The sequence below is a fragment of the Mirounga leonina genome, unplaced genomic scaffold, assembly GCF_011800145.1.
Source record: "Mirounga leonina isolate KUSES-001 unplaced genomic scaffold, KU_Mleo_1.0 Mir_166, whole genome shotgun sequence".
Taxonomy (NCBI): domain Eukaryota; kingdom Metazoa; phylum Chordata; class Mammalia; order Carnivora; family Phocidae; genus Mirounga; species Mirounga leonina.
Genome location: NW_023270418.1, coordinates 30,644,062 through 30,665,475, shown reverse-complemented (window position 1 = coordinate 30,665,475; position 21,414 = coordinate 30,644,062). Strand labels below are relative to the sequence as shown.

The 21,414-nt window shown below is 55.4% G+C and overlaps 1 protein-coding gene across 1 annotated transcript in view; it reads left to right on the top strand.

Moving 5' to 3' along the window:
- The window catches only part of NRXN2 (neurexin 2), a 98,456-nt gene that overhangs the window by 15,586 nt on the left and 61,456 nt on the right, over positions 1-21,414 (top strand). Inside the window, exons 3-5 of the mRNA XM_035013157.1 lie at positions 1,654-1,683; positions 3,974-4,045; positions 8,351-8,652. Coding sequence (XP_034869048.1) covers positions 1,654-1,683; positions 3,974-4,045; positions 8,351-8,652 — 404 coding nt within the window. The remainder of the gene's footprint in view (positions 1-1,653; positions 1,684-3,973; positions 4,046-8,350; positions 8,653-21,414) is intronic.

Genomic DNA, 21,414 nt, shown 5'->3' with positions numbered 1-21,414 from the left:
TTTTTTAAGATTTTTATTTATTATTTGACAGAGAGAATGAGAGAGCGAGAGCACATGAGAGGGGGGAGGGTCAGAGGGAGAAGCAGGCTTCCCGCCGAGCAGGGAGCCCGATGCGGGACTCGATCCCGGGACTCCAGGATCATGACCTGAGCCGAAGGCAGTCGCTCAACTGACTGAGCCACCCAGGCGCTAGCCAGGCTTTTTGTCCCTAGGGCCACCCTCTCATTGCCACGGCACTGGGATGGTTTCCAAGGGCTGTTCCTTGCCCATCTTTTTGGCTAGAGACCTGGGATGCAGGGTGGGGGGAGAGGGAGGGCCTGGCTGGTCATGTCAGGGAGCCCTGGGACCTCAGCTTCGCTGGGGACCTGGTGCGGCCAGCCTCTCTGGGGGAGGGCCTTCTGTGGCTGGTGTTCTCTGGGGACTAGGGTGCTGGTCCACTGGGCCAGAGTCTTTCCCCCTAAGGTTTAGGAAGGCACGGGTCAGGACTGACGAGGCTTTTTCAAGGGGCCGAGGTAACCTGGAAAAAAAATCCCAGCCTGTCATGCCCTGAGTCTTGGAGATAGGACTTCTGTTTTCCATTTTCAAAATTCAGCTTTTGGCTCATCTCAGAGAGGGCCGGACCAGAGAAAGGGGGTCTGTAGAGAACTTCTGACCTCTCAGAGAGCCAGACCTCTTGCCCACAGGCCTTGGCCGTCCTCTTTGGTTCTTGCTGTCCCAGAGTGTGGGCCCTAGTCTCCTAGTCCTCCTTGTGGAAGGATCCAAGCTCAGGATCTCTGCTCCAGCATTTCCCATCCTCCTATCTGCTTGTGCTCTAACTTTGTCCTCCCGAGAGCCCCGCTTTCCTCATAGAATCCAGGAGCTCGGCAATCCCTATGGAGGTTGTTGGGGAGGTGGGCAGCTGGGAGGACTGGGGCTGGACAGATGCCTTTCCAAAGCCCACTTTGGTGGGAGATTCCTTCTAGGCCCAGGCCCCGCACACCCCCCTCCACCTTCTCTGCCAGCCTCACAGGGGTGAGGGCGGGGTGGGGTGGGGTCGGAGGTCCCCCCTGTCCACTTAATCCTGCGCTAACAGGACACTCTCTCTCTCTCCAGGTGGCTTTGATTTTTGTGTCGTGTTTTATTTTCTCCTCCATCCGAATCGTTTTTTCTCGTTGACTGTTTTTTTTTCTCTCCGCCTCCCGGAAGAAAAAAAAAAAGAAAAAAAGAAAAAGGAAAAAGCAGCCCTCCCAGCCTCATGCTTCTCCTCCTTTTCCTTTTTTTTTTTCCGGCAAGAAGAAAAAAAAGAAACCAAAATCTCCTCTCTCCCCTTGCAGTGACTCCCTGCCCCAACCCTTCCTCTGGTTCTGCCTGTACCCCCTCACCCCCTCTCGTACCCCCCTCACTCTCTCTCTCTCTCTGTCCCCCCCTCGTGCCCTCCACCCTGTTTCCGGCATCGGGGCCCCTCTCCTCAGCTTCCAGGGCTGGGGCTTTCCCCTCGATGCCTGTCACAAGTTAAAAAGGGTTTTTAAATTGTGGCAGCAAAAGCTTTTTTCTCCCCTCTCTCTGGCTGATTTTGATGACTCGTGTTTTCTTTGTTTCTTTCCCCTTTTCTTTCTTTTTTCTCCTTTTTTTTTTTTTTTCCCTTTCTTTCTTTCTCCCCTTCCCCTTTCCAAGGTCCGGCTCACCTGACGTTAAACAGCGAAGGTATGGTTTGAAGTTCTGGTTTGGATTGGATTGGATTGGATTGCCCCCAACCTGCAACTGGATTTTCTGTTCCTCTCCCTGCCCCCTCTCCCTGCCCCCTCCTGTCCCACTGCCTTCCTGCCCTTCCTGCCCTTCCTGCCCTTCCTGCCCGCTGCCTCTGTTGTCTCTCCGTGTTCTGGGACTGGGGTGCTGGGGTGGGGGCGGGGCCGGCCCCCAGTCTGTGCTCTCCCCTCCCCCGCCCTCCCTGCTGCGCTCCATCCGCGCTCATGTCACCTTGGTTTCTGACATCAAGAGATGTTGCAACTCCTGCCGCTGTCTCCAAGTCACCCTTTTGCGTTTTCCTGGTAGTGTATCTTCTTTTCCCCTTCTCATGGTGGTGTTTTATTTCCTTCCACTCATTCTGATCATTCTTTCTTTTCTGTGGACCCAAGTACAAAGAGAAAAGCATGGGCTGGAGGAAGAGGCTTCTAGGCAGCCTCGCAACGCTCCCCCTGCTGCTGCGGGGTGTCCCCTCTGTCCACAGCGGCCGCGAAGCAGGGAGAGGCAGGGGATTGGGGTGCAGGATGCCCCCTTTGCACAGCTGTCCCACCATCTGCCCTCACCAACATCTCTTGACCCTGTTTGACAGATGAGGACATTCAGGCCCAGAGAGATGAGGTGACTCGTTAGTGATTATATGGCCTTTAGTCGGTGGTACCATTGGGGCTGCTTCTCTATTTTTAGCCTCCCTTCAACCAAGTCCCTACCATCTTTAAAAGCCCGGTGTTGAGCAAACCTGACAGCCCAGGGATCCTGACTGTGATCCCCCCCAGCACTGAGCTCTCCCTGGTCTCCCCATCCCTGATTCTTGGGCTCAGGTATTCTGGACCCTTAGGCACTGCTCCCCAAGCCCAGGGCGGTCCTCTGTCAGGGCTCATCTTCTGTAGAGGGGGGTCTTTAGTCTATAGGCAGGAGAGGCCTAGAGGACGAAGACTGGGCTGTGGGGAGAGATTCAGATCTGGAATTTGGGATGGATTTAAGTCTGGGAAGGTAGGGGCCTGGGATTCTTGCAGGGCTGTGAAATCATGGCAGAAACTGTGGGGAAAGGAGGCGTCCCGAGGGGGTGGCCAGGCCAGGGTTGGTTCACTCACCTCCTTCTTGCCTCTCACTGCCTGGTTCTGGGGCTGTTGGCGGTGGCACACCTTTGTCAAAGATGAAGACCCGAAGGATCCAGAGCCCCGCCTCCCCCTCCCCTGAAAGGTCCACAGCTCAAGTGTGATTCTGGCTTCACTTGTGGGGATTTGGGATTGAGGTGGAATAAGAGCCCAGACACGGACGTTTAAACTCCATTCTCAAGCCATCCTGTGGGGCCTGGCAATAGGTGTGGGGGCCCGGGAGCCAGGCACTGAGTGCACGAGTCACTGTCGTGGGTGGGGGGTGTGGAGAGCTCAAGCCAGCCTGGACCCCAGTGTGATAACATGTGTCTGCGGGGGCTTTGGAGAGGAGGCCTGAGGGGTGATGAGCTGCATGGGGGGGCGGGGGGAGGTGGGAAGTGGGAAGTCAGCCCTGAGAAAGGCCTTCCCTACATACATGACGAGCTCCAGTCAGGCAGAACCTCTCTTGGTGTGCATAGCCCTGCTGAAGGCGCGAGGAACAGACACAAACCATGGCCCTGGCCCTGGGAAGCCCCATGATCTGATCTAATTGGGAAAGCAGGGGACAGAGGTGACAGAACGCTCACTACTAAGTGAGCCAGATGTAGATGGAGAATCAGGTTTGCCTTGAGGACAGGCCAAGAACACAAGAGGCCTTTGGTGTGTGAATCAGGAAGGTCTGGGAGGAGGGGTGCCTTTGTCAGGCTTTTGGAGGAATTGAAAAGCATGAACTCCCGCCCTGCAGAGAAGGTGCGAGAAGATGCAGAGTGGGGAGGAGAGTGAGCTGAGAATCTGGTAGTAGAAGCTTAGGGGCCTGCAGGTCCCCAGGGCTGGCCTATTTGCATGTTCTTGGGAAGGAGGAGCTCCTGAACCAGCAGGGAGCCCCCTGCTCCTCCCCGCAGTCTCCCCAACCCTGGGCCCAGGGCAGAAGTTGGTGGCTGTGTGTCTCACAGGGTCTGTGGGCCTGTTGGGTTTGTCATCTGGCTCCTTCCCCAGAGGCCCCGAAGCAAGTGAGTCCCCAGAATAGCACCCCCGTGCCCCACCTGTACCTCCAAGCAGGACCTCTACCCTGGAGAGGGCCTTCCATCACCTCAAGGCTGGGGTGGGACTGGCTGGGTAACCCCCTGTGCCTGACCCCCCCAATTCTGCTTCTCCAGTAGGGTCCTTACTGTTCTCCGAGGGGGGGGCCGGGAGAGGAGGAGCCGGCGATGTGCACCAGCCAACGAAAGGTCAGTGACCCCATGGTCCCCAGAGAGCCCAGCCCTCACCCCTTGCAGGCTAAATGCACTTCCTTGGAGGAGGGCAGCTGAGTCAACAAAGGTGTGCCCCTTTGTCCCCGCTCTGAGGTCCATGGCCTGCATCCCTGGGACCTGCCCTGGTGTGAAGGGCCACAGACTTCCATTTCTTTCCCAAATCTCAGTTGTCCTAATGACCTTTTTCTAGAACACAGATGACTTTTGGTGGCAGATGTTCAGGCCTGTCTTTAGAAAGTATCTGGGAAGCAGGGTAAAGAAGCGGGGTACCTCCCCCATTTAACCATCAAATTCTGGAAGCCTGCTAGGTACCAGCAGCCTGGGGGGATTCTGGTTAGGAGATGAGGCCTTTATAATAGGTATGCATCCCCTAAATGAGCCTTCACCACCCTTTGTGGAAGGCCTCATTGCCCTGGGTTTACAGATGGGGAAACTGATGCTTGCCTGAGCCCCCGCGGCTGGCTTTCGGTCCGTCTCAGGGCTGTGTAGGTTCTCAGCGACCTTTTCTGCACTCAGGCTGCTTCTCTTAAGAGAATCTCTTTCCTAAGGAGTTCAGGGGGGCAGTTTGGCAACCCTCAAGGAGCTCAGTGGGTGCCAAGCCCTGGGGCTATTGCATCCTGAGTCCCGTCTTTGCTCCCTAGTACGTGCTGGGCTGTTGGCTTGGCTTTCCGCCATCCCTGCCTTCTTCCCGACTATTCGGTGTCTCTCTTAGCCCACTCTTGAGAAAGTGGCCGGGCCCTCTACCCCGGAAGTCTCCCCGGAACTCTGCAAGCAAACCCACATGCTGCTCACTGTCGCATTTGTCTATGCGTCAATTTTCTCTCTCGCCGTTATCCTGCATCATTACTGTCATTCCCCTGTTTGCCTCCTCCTCCCCCCAGACCGAGCCCCCTGAGGGCCGGGGTGGGCTGTTGTCGTTTGTACTCCCCCAGTGCTTTTCACAGCTCCTGGCACTTCTGCGGGCACGTGCTCGGCAACTTTATTTTAAATGGGTGAATGGTCTCTGTTCTCAAGGGGCTCATTGACATTCTAACAAATAACTACAAGAAAGCGTGGTCCATGCAAAGTGTATGAAAAGTGCAGACTTTGTCCAAGAGGAGTTAACTTATTCATTCATTTAGAGAGAGAGACAGCACGCACACACACACACACACAGTTACACACCAGTGCAAGAGTCATTTATTAGCGGCATAGTTTACAGTTTACGAAGCTCCATCCCGTCTGTTCTCCTTCTAGATGGTACAGCAACCTGTGAGGTAGGTCAACGGTCAGCCCCTTTGTCCAGAGGAGAAAGCTGGGGCTTAGAGATTTGCCTCTTGGTCAAGGTCACCAAGCCGGTGGAAGAGCCAGCATTAGTGCCCAGGTCTTCTTTCTCACATCACACTTCCTCTCCAGGGAGCAGTACAAGATGTTACTAGGCAGTAAGTGCCAAATGAGCAGAACAGACAGCTGGAGTGCTTGAGAGTAGGGAGGGGCGACGGAGGACTGGAGACCTGCCCAGAGGAGGGCTTTGAGCTGGGCCCGGAAAGGAGGCCACTGCTCTGTCCCTCACGGCTCTGTGACAAGTGGTCTCTAGCCACGTTCAGCTTGACTGGGGGCACTTGTGGGGCTCCCCACTCCCTGACCATAGGAGGTGAACAAGTGCGGGGTGGGGGTGGTGGGCATCAGGAGCTGCCATTGTTGCTCAGGCACGGCGGGGAGTTGTAGTTCCTGGAGATGGTGGGTGACAGCGCCCCCTGGTGCTTTAGGTCTGGCTCCTCCCAGGTCTGGTTTGCGGCCCCCTGAGCACCCTGGGTGGGCATCCTTATGGCCACAGAGACCCCCATCAATCCCTTGAGGTCCTGCTGCCCTCCTCCCCATTCGGGGTCTGTCTCTGTCCTTCCCACCGTCTTTGGGTTGTCTTGTTCACATTTGCTCACCTCCGTTCTGTCCCTCTCTTCCAATTCTTTCCCACCCTGTCTGGCTGCTCCAAGCTCTGTCCATCTCTGGGCCCATCCGGGTTGCTGGTGCAACTGGAGAACGCGTAGACTCCTCCGACTCCATGGCTGGCTTTGCCTCCTCTCCTAGGAGATCCCAGGCAGGGCCTGGAGGAATTGAGGAACGGCCATGTTTCTTCATTTCGCCTTGGCAGCTGTGGTCCGGCCCCTGGCCCTCCTCTCTGGTCTCTTTTGTTCTGTCTCCATCCCTTCTTCACGTGATTGCTTTATTCTTTCTTTCTGTTTGACTGTCCCTTTAATGATAGTTCCTCTGACTGCAGTGAAGGTGAGGGAACAGGAGGGGAGGCCTGGCTTCTGGGAAGGACTACTACGTGTGGCAAACCCAAGGTCAAACACGTCCCCTTCTCTGGTCCTTGAGCCCCCTGGCTCTGCCAGGACTTGGGCAGCAGGCCTGGTTGCTATGGAAATGGCCAGGTCCCGAGAAAGCCTTGGCTTCCATTCCCTAGAGGCCCCTGTCCCCCTTTCCTTGCTGGCCCCGTTCCGTCCCCCTCTCCTGCCTGCCCTCGGCTCGCTGCTTGTCTTTAACCAGCTGCTTCACTCTGTCACCTCTTGCTCCATCCGAGCTCTGAGCCGGCTCCATGTTCCTTCTGCCCCCGATGGCCATCTTTCCCCCTCTCTGTGGTCTCCCTCTGCATGGCCCTTCTTCCCCACATCCCCTTCCCGTCTCTGTCTGTCTCCCCTTTGTTTTCTGGCCCTTCTCGCTGGAACCCGAGGGTAGGCAGAGTGGGGTTCCGACTGTCCCCTGTTGCTCCTGCCCCCACCAGCTTCGTGGCCCCGTGGCCTCAGGAAACCGGGCTTTGCCAGCTGCAGTGGGTGCAGTGCCAGGCTCTGGGGCAGCAGCTGGTGCCTTGGCACCCAGAGGCAGTGAGGATGGAGTCTATGGGCAGCGTGCCCGGAGGGAGAGAAGCAGGGCTGTTGTGTGCCGGGGAGGGGCATCTGCGGGAAGCGCACTCGGGTCGCGGCCGCTCCCACACGTGGTGCTTGCTACTGTGGCCAGGCTCACAGGGGCACAGGTGTCTTCAGAGGGCTGTGCGTGCGCCCTGGCATTGCGCCCTGCTCCTTCCTGGGCCTGGTGGCCTAGACTGAGAACCCCTGCGCTCATGAGGGCCTGAGGCCGGCCATCCCTGCCCTCATCCACCCTGTGACATGCGGGATGAGCCATTGCAGCTCTGTGTGTTGGGGAGAAGTGAGTCCCTGTCATTGTCCAGGTCCTCTGCTCTGCCCTGACTCTGTGTCCCGTTCTCTTCCTCCTGTGTGTGCTCTAGCTTGTGGAGGTGTGGGGCTGGGACCCCAACATCCCTCTGCACAGCTGTTGCCCTGTCACTTGTCACCCACTTACAGACGCTACAAATCCCTAGCGTCTCCCAGTCTTTTTTTGCTTCTGCTTGAAAAGTGCTCTTGGAGGGAGCCCTGTGCCAGGTGCTTACACACGCACGCGCGCATGCACGCACATGGACGCACATGTGCACAAGACCCACAGCCATCTGCTGGCTTTCAGGGGTCCTACCCCTGCCCTCTGGGCCCCTCAGAGGCTCTCTGCCTAGGGCCCGTCTGCACTCGCCTCTCAGGTTGGAGTAGAAGATGGGGCTGGGGATGGTAGCTGGCCTGCGGTCATCTGTATAAGCCTCACCTGGTGGCCCACAGCTCCCCGGTGCATATCGCTGTCACCTGCATTGTCCTCCCGTGTGTCTTCCCAGTGCCTTACCCCACCCCACCGTTCCCATCCTCCTCTTCTGCTCCCTGCCGCCTAACAGGCCTGCTGCTCCCATCCCCCCACAAGAGGCCTGAAACTGCCCTGGGCACTGAGAATGACCATCACCAGAGAAGGGGCAGGGGTGGGAGGCAGGCTGTGCTCAGGAGACCCTCGCGCCCCAGCCTTAGGGGAGGCACTCCAGGGAGAAGGCAGGTGGAGGCTCTTCCGCATCCCTTTGTTCAGGGGAGTGGCCGATGGAGGGTTGGCCGGGGAGGAGAGAATGCAAATGTCCGCTTTTCCTGGCCCCGTGGCAGCTAAATTGTCACTTGTCAGTGTGAGAGCCACTTAGCAGCCTCCCGCTTTGGAAATGGACACGGGCGAAGTGGACTTCTGACAGTCAAGACGTCCGGGTCCAGAGAGGAGGGTGGACAGGCGGGGGGGGATGGAAGAGGGCCTGAAGCTTGCAGAGGGGGCTGTGGGGCTCCCGCCAGCGCCCAGGATTCACGCCCCGGGCTGTTGGAGGGGCCGCGGGAGGTCTGGCATGCCCAGCCCCACTCAGCCTCTCCCGTTTCCCCACACCGCGGCATCCAGGCAAGGAGGAGTTCGTGGCGACCTTCAAAGGCAACGAGTTCTTCTGCTACGACCTGTCACACAACCCAATCCAGAGCAGCACGGACGAGATCACGCTGGCTTTCCGCACGCTGCAGCGCAATGGGCTGATGCTGCACACGGGCAAGTCGGCCGACTATGTCAACCTGTCCCTCAAGTCTGGGGCTGTCTGGCTGGTCATCAACCTGGGCTCAGGAGCCTTCGAGGCCCTCGTGGAACCTGTCAACGGCAAGTTCAATGACAACGCCTGGCATGACGTCCGGGTCACCCGAAACCTGCGCCAGGTAGGGGGGGCGAGAAGGAGGCGGGGGTGGGGTGGGGGTGGGCAGCTGTGCTGGGGCAGACGGGAGCGTGGTGAGGGGGCAGCCTGCGCTGTGGGTGTGAGGCCTCAGGGCCTGGCCCATGAGGTGTGGTTCTGGAGAAGTTCCAGGCTTGGAGTGTGAGGGCCCAGGAGTGCGGGGCCGCGGGCAGGCTGCAAGCAACAGGAAGCCCAGTGGAGAGGAGTCTGCAGAGCTGCCTGGGGCGGGGGCCTGAGGGAAGGGAAAGGGCCTGGCTCACACTGGTGGCTGCTGCTAGGGTTTCAAGGGCCCCGGGCTAAGAAGTCAGGTGACCTGGCAGGAGGGCAATTTGGGAGACGGGAGGAGGGCGGTAGAGCCTGGGTCCTGGGTGGGCCCTGGGAGCCTGTGGAAAGGCTCTGGCCTGGCATAGTAGCTGTGGGTACCCTGATTCTAGGGCGTAAGGGTGCAGATGTACATGTGGGGACAGAGTGCGGCCTGCCCTCAGGCAGGGCCTTTCTAGAGCAGAGGCAGGGATGGGGTCCGGGCAGGGTCGATGTGCGGCAGGTGTGAGGAGAGCAGGACTGCAGGGTGTGCTTGGCCCCGCCTCTCCTCAGGGCTGCACACTTCCTTCTCCTTGCTCTTCCCGGCGGGCCCAGCAGCCCACGGCGATCTTTCCGTGGCCCCCGGGCCCCTTGCAGGAGCCCAGAGGAGGCCCTTGGGTCAGCCCCTGCAGGAAGGACGAGATTCTTCTCTGCGGTGGCTCCTCAGCTCTGGCTCCCAGATGGACTGCCTGGAGAGGGCATCAGCTCTACCATCTTCGTGGTGGCCTCTGTGCCACTTATAAGGCCCAGGGTGGCTACGGTGGGTGAGGCCATCTCTCTGGCCAGGCTTCTGCTTGACACCCCACCCCCCAGCCCCCTGTTCCGGTCCTGCAGGTTCCTGCCTCAAGCAGAGTCCCAGCCAGACCCTTTTTCAAACCCAGCGCGGCCACTGTGCATCCAGTGATGCTTGTCTCCATCTCCTGACTCCTTTTTCTGTTTACTCAGGCAGGAGCCAGGGGCCCGGGCTTCTGCTGGTCCTTTTCTCTTGGATGCACTGCTTTCTCTTGCAGTGAGTGGCTGGGAAGCTCATCCAGCTCCATTTCCAGCAGGCTGAGTGCCGCCAGAAACGTGGACCGTCTCTGTCCCGGGAGGCACTTAACCGCTGCTGGGTTAGGCCTCCCCTTGCTAGTTACCTTCTCTGTACTTCCTAGTTCTAGCCTTCCTCTGCCTCTCCTCCTCATAGTCCTCGCCGTGCTCCTTCTCCCCCCGTCCTCCCTGACGGGCTCCTCCGTGGGAGTGGGGATCCTGGCTGACCTCACACTCTTCCTACCTGTTCTTCACCACCACTGGGGGATGATTGAATGGGGAATCCTCTTCCTTTGGTGCCTTCCACCTTGCTGGGAGGCCTCTGTGACTAATCCTGCGCTCTCTCCTGAGCCTGCTGCTTGCCATGGCTGTGGGGCTCCTACCTATGGGCCTGTTCTCTGTGCTCCCCGTCCTCCATGGGGTACCAAGCCCAGTGCCATGCCTTGCTTCACGTCACATCATTCTCTGACCCCGTCAGAGGGCGGTCCTGTGTTGTCTCTATTGTCTGAGCGCACCTGAGTATGTCTCATACATTTGTCCTACTTGTAGGTGCCTTACACACAGTGCCTGCTGGGGGGCGGAGGGCTTGTTTTGGTGCTTCTTGCTGGTTTTCCCTCCGCAGGACCGGTGCTGTCACCCGGTACTAACCTCTGGTAACACGCTGCAAGCCCAGGGTCCCCATCCACGTGTTGCTGGTCAACAAACGTATTGTGCATCCACAATGGGTACAAGAGGGAAAAAAGGCAGTCCACGCCCTCCCAGCCCTTCGGCTCCCGAGGAGACAGGAGGAGTCTGTTAAAAGTGAGCAGAGCATGGGGCGCCTGGGTGGCTCAGTCGTTAAGCGTCTGCCTTCGGCTCAGGTCCTGGGATCGAGCCCCTCATCAGGCTCCCTGCTCGGCGGGAAGCCTGCTTCTCCCTCTACCACTCCCCCTGCTTGTGTTCCCTTTCTCACTGTGTCTCTCTCTGTCAAATAAATAAATAAAATCTTAAAAAAAAAAAAAGTGAGCAGAGCAAAGCTACATGAGTGCCAAGGGAGCAGCAGGGACCTTAAAAGTCCTAGGAGCTTGAGAGTCACCAAGAGGAGACTAGGGGAGGCGGATGGGGTCTGGCCTCAGCAGTACTGAGTGTAGACAGTGACCCACGGTGGCCTCTTCCTCGGGCTCCCAGAGTCGGGGGTTCAGGCTGGTAACTGCTGAAAATCACTTCCCCCTGGCCTTTATTTTATTTTTTTTTTGAAGTTTTATTTATTTATTTGAGAGAGAGAGCGTGCACCTGAGTGGGAGGAGGGGCAGAGGGAGAGGGAGAGAGAATCTCAAGCAGACTGCCAGCTAAGCACGGATCCCAACATGGGGCTCGATCTCAGGATCATGACCTGAGCTGAAATCAAAAGTCGGGCACTTAACCAACTGAGCCACCCAGGTGCCCTTACCCCCCTCCCGGGTCTCTTTTACGACGGGTCAGAGCAGAGTCCGGTCATGGTGACCCCAACACAGGCCTTCAGGGCCAAAGAGGGTGTCTGCACAAAGATTTTGATTGAGAGTGCTGTTTAGGAAGGGTTTCTGGAGGGATCCACATCCATACATGCGAGGTGCAGTCCTGTTTTGGTCACTGACGATCCCCGAGAAGGTCAGCCTCGGGCTTGTGCTCTGGACTCACTGTCCCCACTCAAGGCCCAGTCTGTGGCCGAGTCCATCCTTACCAGGCCCTTCGAGTCCTTGCCTGTTTTTTGGGCAGCTCCTGTCATCCCTAGAGCTGTGGTTCTCAACCAAGGACAGCGTGTCCCCTCAGGCCCCCTGGGGAGACACTGCCGATGAGACACTGCGTTCCCGCCCTGTCATCACATTCCTTCAGCGTGGTCAATATTCATGTTCATTTCTTCTCTCTACCAGGTGGTCCCCTTCTTGAGGGCTTAAAACCAGCAGCTAGTGTGTATTTGTAGCTGTTTTTCAAGCATTTTTCTGGTTCGTTTAGGCGCTTTCTTGAAGCTGGTTGGTGAGTTGCTGGTGCAACTGATTTAGCTGCCCTGAGATTTTGGACATGAGGACCCGGCCGATCTATTTCACCCGAATATCGAACTGCCTCTGATGCCCTGGGAACAACTCCTCTTCCCTTACAAACCAGAGGAAAGAAAGCCTCTCCCTCCACCCCTCTGAATTGTCTCAGGACTGTGTTCCTTCTTTTCACAGCGTTTCTCGGAAGACACTGACAATCTCTTTTCTTTTTTGTATCTCACCTAATTTTCATGAACCATCCTGTGCAGTGGGACATATTCTCATTTTATCAATGAGCAAATCGAGACTCCACAGGTTAGAGAGGTTGCCCCCCCCCCCCCATTATCCACTTAGGAAAGGGTAGGACTGGAAGTCCGAAGTCAGTCTGACTTCGAAGCTACGCCCTTTTTCCTGCCTCCCAGGGAGAGCCTGGTTGTTGTCGCTGGAGCAAAGTGCAAAGGCTGCTCGAATTCGTAATTTGTCTTGTGGATCTGCCATTCTTAGATGTTCCCGAATCTCGAAACCATCTGAGCGTTCTGAATACCTCTCTGAAAAATGGGTCCCCGTGATCCCTGAGTAGAGTGAGCGCCTCTTCTCTGTCCCGAGCTGCTCTTCCTCAAGCTCTGCGAAGGTTGCCTTCATCTAGAGTTCTGTGATTTGTGATTTGTGTGTAGAGTCCCCGTCTTGGCTTTCTTGAGGGGTCAGAGCTGCAGCCAGAGTTCAAGGGAGGGAGGGGGCTGAGTTGCCCCTGGATATAATGGCTGAGCCCCCCGCCTCCCCCCCATGACTTGATGCCTTCTTCCTTCCTCCTTCGCTGTCATTCTTGTGCTCTTGGACTCCAGGAGCCCTCTGTTTCTAGAGTGGGGAAGAGCCTTTACCACTGTGCTAGTGGGAAGCCTTAGTCTTCCGCATCCTGGCATTCCGGAAGGCACGGGCTGCTGTGGACCCTTCCCTGTCCTGTGTCACAGGCCGCCAGGAATGGCTTCCAGGATCCTCTCCACTCTAGGTAATTTGTCCACAGTCGCCTTGGGTTTTGGGTTCTGGACCTGCCACGGCCTCACCTACTCCAACCTTGCTATTTTTCAGAGGAAGCCAGGGTGTCCTGACATTAGCGGCAGGCCCAGGCTTTGAGCTCATCTCTCTTTCCTCTCAATCCTGTTTCTGAATTTGCTGTTCTACTTGTTAAGAATTAGTTGTACAAGAAAGTTGAAAACTTTTTTTTTTTTAATTTTAGTCTCTGCAACCAGTTCTAGTTCAAAAAGAATAATAGTAGTTGGATTTTTACATCTAATCCCCAACCCCCCCCACCCAATGCCTTTTTTTTCTGCATTGCTAAACGGTCAGGGATATCAGACAACTCTTACCTTTTTGGGTGCAACTGATTTAGCTGCCCTGAAACTAATTGTCCCTTGTCCTGACTGTTTGGCCTCTTTACTTCGCGACAGTCCCACCAGCCAGCAGTACTAATTCTCGTATCCTGGGTTAGCCCCTCTCACTGGTCACTGCACCTGACATTCGACTCTTGCCTTCCCGTTATGTAAACTGCTTCTGCATCCCTAATAACTGATATTGGTTATCCGGCACTTCTTCTAGCTGCTAAATATAGAATTCTGTTATTTTTCATTATACGAGGCCCTTATTAATTGTCTTTCTGAATTAGTCCTGCGCCCACCAGTGATAATAATGCTGTAACTAATGGATCTGTCCCTAGAATACTTCTTGAAATCACACTCTCAGGTGTGCAGTTTAGTGTTTAATGGAGCAATAGTGTCCCACCATTTCTGATACCCTCCACGAAGCTGCCTCAGTCCCTTTGATTTCTCCTCCACAATGACAAGGGTTATTGGGAAGGTGATTGTTGCCTCTGCCTTTAGCCTTGAGAAGAGAAAATAAACAGGGCCACATGGGGGTGGGGACTCTAGAGACTGGGATAGAAGAAGCTGGCTTATGGCTTAGGGAGGAGTGAGGGGTTTTAGAGGTGGGTGGGCCTCTGTGTTCCTTTTTATGGTGTGGTGTGTGGGGGATATGGATTTCTGGTGCTGGCTGGGGGGAGTGGAGGCTCAGGGGTCTGTAGGTGTGCATGGAAGGAGGCTGGGCTGCTGGAAAAGCCTTACCAATTCCAGGGGCTTGCAGGGGTGGTGGTGCGGGCACTTTATTCCAGGATGGGTGGCTGCCCAGAGGAGCGTAAGGGACCGAGGGTGTGGTGTTTGAAGAACCTGGGGAACTTTAGGGGGGAAAAATGGGTTCTGGAAAGTCAAATTAGGCAGGAAGGAGGGATCAGTGATGAGTGGGAGAGAAGAAGGAGAGGAATGAGATATGCCGTGAACATGAGCCCTCTCCCAGCCCATGGAGGGCAAAGTTTCCTTTTCTCTGTTCTGGTGGCAACTCTATCTCTCTGCTTTTCTCAAGGAAGAGAAACAATAAAAGAGAACCTGCCCCCTTCCCTCCATGACTCCCTGGATCGATTTGCCTATCCTCCATGCCCAGGAAAAGCAGACCCCTATATCCCTTTCTATGCTCCTTGGGAACCTCTTCCTTTTGCCTCCAAATGAAATTGCCTCTCATTCTAGCCAGTCCTGTGATTCTCTAGGGGCGTTGGCCACCTTCTCCCAGCCTGACAGCCAGCTGGCCCATCACCAACCAGTTAACCCATTAACTCGATATGGTCACTGGTCAGCCAGTTGGCCAGTTCTCTAGAAGGCCATCTGGTTGACCAGTTAGCCAACAAGCCATTGTCCAGTACCTGAGTCAATAGCCCATCCCTTTCTCGCATCCCTTGTCCCCCTACCCTTCCTTCTCCTCAACTCCCTAACATTTCAGCTGAAAGGACTTACTAATACTGCATAACTGGGTCTGCTTCTTAACCCTCTGCCTTCCCTCTCTCACCCTCTGTTGGAAAACCCCGTTGCCGACTCTGTGTGTGTTACTAACACGCTTATAACCCAGGGGACCAAGGGATGGCAGGGACAGGTGGGGTGAGGTATGAGTGAAAAACCGAACTAACCTTTCTGTCTCATTGCGGAATGTCGGCCATCTTTAAGTCTTTGCTTTCCTGGTCCAGTTCTTTTGTTGTTTTCTTCTCTCTACTAACCAAGGTCTTTAACTGTTCCCCTTCTCTGCAGCCGGCTCTTCCGGGAGGGGTTGGGGGGTGGGCAGAGGAATCCAGAGGAGGGGTTGGGAGGGGGGATTGGGAGAAGAAGGGATTTAATTTTTTTGTGTGTTTTATTTCTCCCTCCCATTATAATTTAATTTTCTTTAAACAAAATGTTTTAGCTGAACCTAAGGTGGGAGGGTCTGAACCACCAACCAAATATATATGGATATATATTTTTCCTCCTTCCTTGAGTTTCACAGTTGGTCATTTTATTTATCTTTTCTTTTCGTTCTGTTCTTTCGTTGTTGTCTTTGTTGTTGTTGTTGTTGGTTTTTTTTGACCCCCCCCACCCCCTCCCCCATATCTCCGGTGAAGCACGCAGGGATTGGACACGCTATGGTAAACAAACTGCATTATCTGGTAGATATCACTCTAATTGTCTTACCGTTTGGTTTGCCGTGGGTTTTTTTAACTGTTCGATTCTCCCTCTTTTGTTGGTTCCTTTCCCCATTTGGTTTTGGTTGTTTTGCTCTTCCGATTGTTTTTGGCGTTCTGGACAATCTTTAGATTTTGCTTCTCTCTTTTAGTTTTCCTCTTTCCCTTTTCTTTCTTTTTTGGCCCAAACTCAAATCCAAAAGACAAATGGAAATCGAGGAATTTGGCCTGTCCCTGCCCTAACCCTGACTCCTGAATTCAGATTCCTGGCCAGAGAGACCCGGGGGCAGGCCCCATGTTCATTGGCTCTGGTTAGACCAGCCCCGATGCCAGGCTGCTGATTTCTATTGCTTTATTTTGTTCCTTTTCCCCCATACCCCCCGCTCCCTCGTTTTTTCTCTTTGATTTAGTTTCTTTCTTGGTCTCCTGAAAATCCATGGAAAACACCATCCCATGACATGCTACGCTCTGGTCACTGTCAGCTCCTGGACAGGCCCCTCCAGTTGGGAGTGGGGGGCTGGGGCTGAGCCTCCAGTGGCAGCCAGCTGGGCAGATTCCTTGAAGCGGGGGAATGGCCCTGGGAGATGCGGAGGGGCCCGGGACCAGTTCATACCAGTTTGGGCGCTGTCCTATGCTGGCTGCCAGGGAAGAGGTGACATCCCCTCCCTCCCTCCTCAGCCTTGAGGGTTTGTGGTTCTGTCTCCCCCAACATTTGCATGGCATGAATGGTCTTTTCCCCCCAGGAGGGATAGCGGCCAGTTCCCCCCACCGCTCTGCTGTTCTGACTAACACTGTGTTTCACACTGTCTTCCTTCTGCCCCCCCATCTCCCCTGACCTCTGTCCCCCTGCCTGTCCCGCATGGCCTCTGACGGCGTGGTTACCTTCCCCGGTGAGGGGATGAGAGGAGGAGGTGCAGGAGGGGTGAAGTGGGGCTCCGTGTTGCCAAACTCCTCTGTTTGGGTTGGGCTCAGTCCCGGTGAGTGTCGGTGTGGGTGTCCGTGTAAACGCAGCTGGTGTGTGTTGGTGTGTGGGTGCGGCTGTGGGTAAATGTTGGTGTGACATTTAGGGGGTGTTAGTGGGAGACTGTGCTGTGTGTCTGTGGGCTTCTGCTGGTGACTCCTCACGTGTGAACGCTGGTGTGAGCTGCGGGCTGTGGGACGGTGCGGAGGTTTGACCCTGGGCAGGGCTCTGGGGGGAGGCGAGCAGTGGGGTCAGCCCTCAAGTCTTGGGCTGTGATGGGCAGGAGCAGGGCAGGAGCTGGGGCGGGCCCTTTGCTCCCGCCTCACCTCGGCGTGTGCCTGCCGGCTGTGCTGGTGCCCTCCCCTGGGATTCCCTCGCGCCTGCCCGTCCCAGCTCTGCAGCAGCAGGCAGTTAGTCATCGCCTATTAATAATGCAGAGTGATTGAGCACCAGGCTGGGGACCCCGCAGATGGACGTGTCTGCTCCCGTGGGGCCCGCGCTGCTTGGGGCAGCTGCCTGGCCTTCCCAGCCTTCCTGATCTGTGAGGCTATGTCTGGCCTGTCCTGATGCTTCCACGGGCCGTGTTTCCCTTCACCCACAGACCTGTGGCGGTCCTGTCCTCTGCCCTGTCCCCGAGGCAGTGCCCACAGCCGCAGTCATCCCAGCCCTTCCCCATCCAAGACCTCCTCTGGTCACTCCCAGTCATCTTGGTGTTCTAGTAGAGCCAAGTGGTGGTCCCGGCGCCATGCCACCCACAGGCTCTGCTCTCCAGCGGCTGCTTCTAGAAGTTAGCTTCTGTCCACCCCTCCAGCTAGGCCAGGAGCTGGGCATTTGGAACTCTTTCTTTGCAGAGCCTCCCTGGACAGCCAACCTGTGACTTTGGGGACAGAAAGGAGGCAAGATAAACCCATGTGGCACACCCCAAACACCAGGGCAAAACCATCTGAGAATAAGGACTCCGTAGACCTTCCTTCTGGTCTTGGTTCAGTTAAAAATTGACCACATGGGCTTGGGCCAAAGCTCAGTTTCCTCATCTACTGAACAGCGATAATATACATTGGCTATTTCATGGGGTCAGTGTGAAGATCAAGCAGGGTAATGGAAGGGAAAGCGTCTGTACTCTGTAAAAGAAATTATAATTTTATTCATCTTTATAACATATTAACTGATTATCTATCTCAGTGTTTCCAGGGTGAGGATGTTTTGTAAAGAAGTGATTCCCTTCCCATAGCAAACCCTGGAGAATACAGCATCTCTGGCCCCACAGGAGATCCTATTACCATCCCTTCTTAGGAATCAGTCTCAAAATAACTGCATGAAACCCCAGAATGCCTCAGGAATTGGCCTGGGGAGGAGGAGGAAAGATGGAGGAACATGGTTAAGTTGGTTAAGAGGCAAACAGCCTTGTCTGGTTTCAGCCCTGGCAAGGAACGTTCCTGCTAAATTCTACGTTTTTAAAGTCTACAGTGTGAGCATCACTGCTTGATGATCAGGGCTGATTGCCTCCTGGTGGCCTGAGGAGCTTCATAAACCCTCGAAAACCTGTCCCTGGGGATCAGCCTTTTCAGGGGAAGACTAGACTCAGAGCATGGGGCCCCAAAAGAGACAGGGTTCACCCTGTTGTTACTCCCAGGCATTCCTCAGCCCCAGTTCCAGTTGGCTTTGAATTTATTTTTACTAACTCATTTTTATAAGGTCTCTTTTCTTGTTATTGGAGTGCTTCTCCTTGGGGGAGAGGGTGGATACAGACCAAAAAGGCCAGTATGTTGAGAGGTTTGGGTCAGGTGTGGTCAGGATGATGGAAGTTTTCTTGTAAAAATAATAATAGTTTTCTTGTAATAATAATAATAATCAAAGACACATACTGGGGTCTCTGATCCTTTTAAATAGCTCTCACATCCTGCATATAATTTAAACTTGACAAATGCCTAGGTTGAGGCCTCAGGCAGAGACTGTTGTCAGTTAACCGAAGGGGAAACTGAGGCCCAGCGACAGCTGTGGGGGGCACATAGCAGTTATGGAGGGTCCGGTGCCTTCACTTCTGTTATCTCAGTCGATCCACATCATCAGCCTGAAGTACGAGTGATGGAGGTAGTTACACCCCTTTTACAGATGAGAGGCAGAGATTGTTCTGGAAAATGGGAAAGGCGAGAGGAACTCACGGTTTCTGACCTGAAGTCTTTCCCCTCTAGCCCCAAACTTTATCAAATCCAGACATCAGGAGTTGCTGTAGGGCTATAACTGCTGGCCAAATCACTTTCCTGGGAATCCTTTCAACCTGATTCTCCTTTTAGCTTCTCCCTGCCCTAAACAGATGGCTAAACTTGAGCAGGTAGCAGGCCTGCACGACCTCCCTCAGCCATCCTGTCTTCATGCCCTACTCCTCCCACTTAATCTTTTTTTTTTTTAAGATTTTATTTATTTATTTGACAGAGAGAGACACAGTGAGAGAGGGAGCACAAGCAGGGGGAGTGGGAGAGGCAGAAGCAGGCTTCCCACAGAGCAGGGAGCCCGATGTGGGGCTTGATCCCAGGACCCTGGGATCATGACCTGAGCCGAAGGCAGGTGCTTAACAACTGAGCCACCCAGGCGCCCCCACCCCACTTAATCTTAAGGGGAGGCCCGGGCCTTCTTCCTAAACTAGTTGTTCTTAACCACCTTTGGCTTCTGGAACCCTTTGAGAATTTGATGACAGTAATGGACAAATGAGACAATTTTGCATATAATGTGGATGGCCTTCAAAATCCCAGAAACCCATCCAGCCCATCCACAAGTCAAAAACATCGGCCCTCCATCTTATTCTCCCCTGAATAAGTCCCCCTCCCAAGGAGCTCAGTGACCCTGTGATCCTAGCAGGCAGCTGGGAAAGGCGCTGGATGGTGCCAGAGGGGCTTTCCCTCTTCCTCAGCCTTTCTTCCTGGGTCAGGACAGGCATGGAGTGTTCCTCTGGGGACAGGTCTGGCCAGGACCCGGTTTCACATCCCACCAGCCTGCCTGCGAGCAGACAGGCAGAGCAGAGTGGAAGAGAGGTGGGCCCAGCGGGGAGGGTTGAGACCCCGCCCAGGTCAGAGGCTGCCTCTTGCCGCCACCTCCAGCCACACTCCATGCTCCTGGGGTGTGGAGGGAGGCTGGGCTCCCGTGTCTTCGGTGCTTCACCCCTTCTTCCCCAGCTGCTCATGGCTGTTCCAGGGCAGAGCTATGGCTCATTCCCGTTGGCGCCCTCAGTCCTCACTCAGGGCCCTGGCAGTCTGGGTTGATGTGTTGGTGTGGGTTGGGTGCCGAGTGTCTGCTGTGTCTTGGGTGCTAGCCATGGTCCTGGTGACGAAAGGAGGATGCTTGGAAATGAGCCTGTCAGGACTTCTCCCGCTGCCTCCAGCAGGATGTGGTGTGTGAGCAGGTGTGTCTGGGTCAGTGATTAGTAGTGAATGGGTGGTGGGAACAAGTGTCTGAGTCACCCTCTGGTGAGGAAGATCTGAGCCTCGTGTCCCTTCCCTTTCTTTCTCAACCCATAAATGTCTCTGTCCTAGCGGTGGCTCCTCTCTCCTCCTCCGTTGGAAGGAAGCTTCTCCTTCTTGCACCCACAGCTTCCTCGCCTCCATCTCTGCTCTTCCCCATCTCCCCTGACCCTGCATGTCCTCTCACCTGCGGCTGCCTCTCTCTCTCCTCTCCTGCTGGGCCTGGCTCCCAACCCTGGCCCTCTAACCTGCATGTGTCCCAGCTGCAGAGGCTGTTCTGTCGCACGGCCCCCCTGCCCTCCTCCCCCGCCGGCCCCACCCCTTCCAGAAGCTGCGCGGGGAGGGGGGGTTGGGGGACAGGGGCATCACGAACCCCTGGGGTGGAGGGGGACGGGGGAATTACGCCCCTGTTTCCTGCTTTTACTAACGAACCCGCCATTTTTGTGTCTGGACTTTGATTTGTCTGAGGGAACAGTCGGGTTTTACTAATCTCCGTCATCTCCCTCCTTGCCTTCCCCAGAGACTGTCCTCCATTCCCCCTACTCTTGGCTTCCTTTCCACCTAGTGCCCGTCTCCCTCTTTCTCCTTCTACTTCCTCCACCCACAGGCTGACCCCCCCTTCCTCCGTGCACCTCCGTATGTCACCCTGTCTCCTGCGACCCTCTCCCTCAGCCCCTGGGCCAGGACTGCTCTAAAAAATAGTTGTGAATTTGGGGGACAGATAGGAGGGTGATGAAGGCAGCCCTTCTCCAAAAGGGGCACCACATGGCAGGGATTTGCATAAAGCCATAGAGGGCAAGGTCAGATTTGCGCCCAGTCTGAAGGGGAATTGAGGAGGGTGCTCCCCACAGGTCAGGTCCTTCTAACTCTAGAATGGCAAAGGCAGATGAGCTCACTGCATGGACTGGGCCAAAGAGAGCCCATAGGATGAGGAAAATAGCCATAGCTGGTGCCCTGGCTGCTGGAGCCGAGGAGGGAGGACACAGCTGAGTGGCTTAGGGGGGCTGGAAGGCTGAGGAGGCCAGGGAAGCCTCTTCCTGAGGAACTTGGGGGCCAGCGGGGCCCTCCCCCTGCACAGAAGCAAGGGCACCTGATTAGAGCAGTCTCAGAGGATGGAGGCTCTGTCCACTCAAGGCTCCTGAGGTGTTGGGCTTATAGATGGGACACAGGCAGGGAGAGCCCAGTGTTTCTCTGGGTCACGAGGTGACCTGATGTTCGCCTTTAATGACCATGATGTGTCCCTGGATTGTGCTGGGATTAATGTGGTTACAGGGACATGTCAGGCCAGATACCTACCCTTCAGGAGCTGACCGTCTAGCTGGGGTGACCAGACACAGGCTGAGGAACTAGTGGCCTATTTCCAGGTCTCGGTGTGGCATCGAGAGTGCAGATGCAGGGTGGGACAGAGCTGAATTTGCCCTAGGGAGACCCCTTCACCTACCACCCCTCCCTGTCCTATCCCACCCCTTCACCCCAGTCCCCTTCTTCCCTTTCCCCAGCCCCCTTCTGCCCATCCTAATCTTGTATGCATGTTTTTGTGACTAATACTTTGATACTTCCCTTTCCCACCCCAATCCCTACTTCCCAGCCTTAGGTGGGTTGAGGGAAGAAATAAACAATAATGACCAGCCCTCCCCTCAAAATAAGACTCAAAAGCCAAACTGCCCCCTCCCACATAGACCTTCTGTCCTTGAACCTAGTCCCC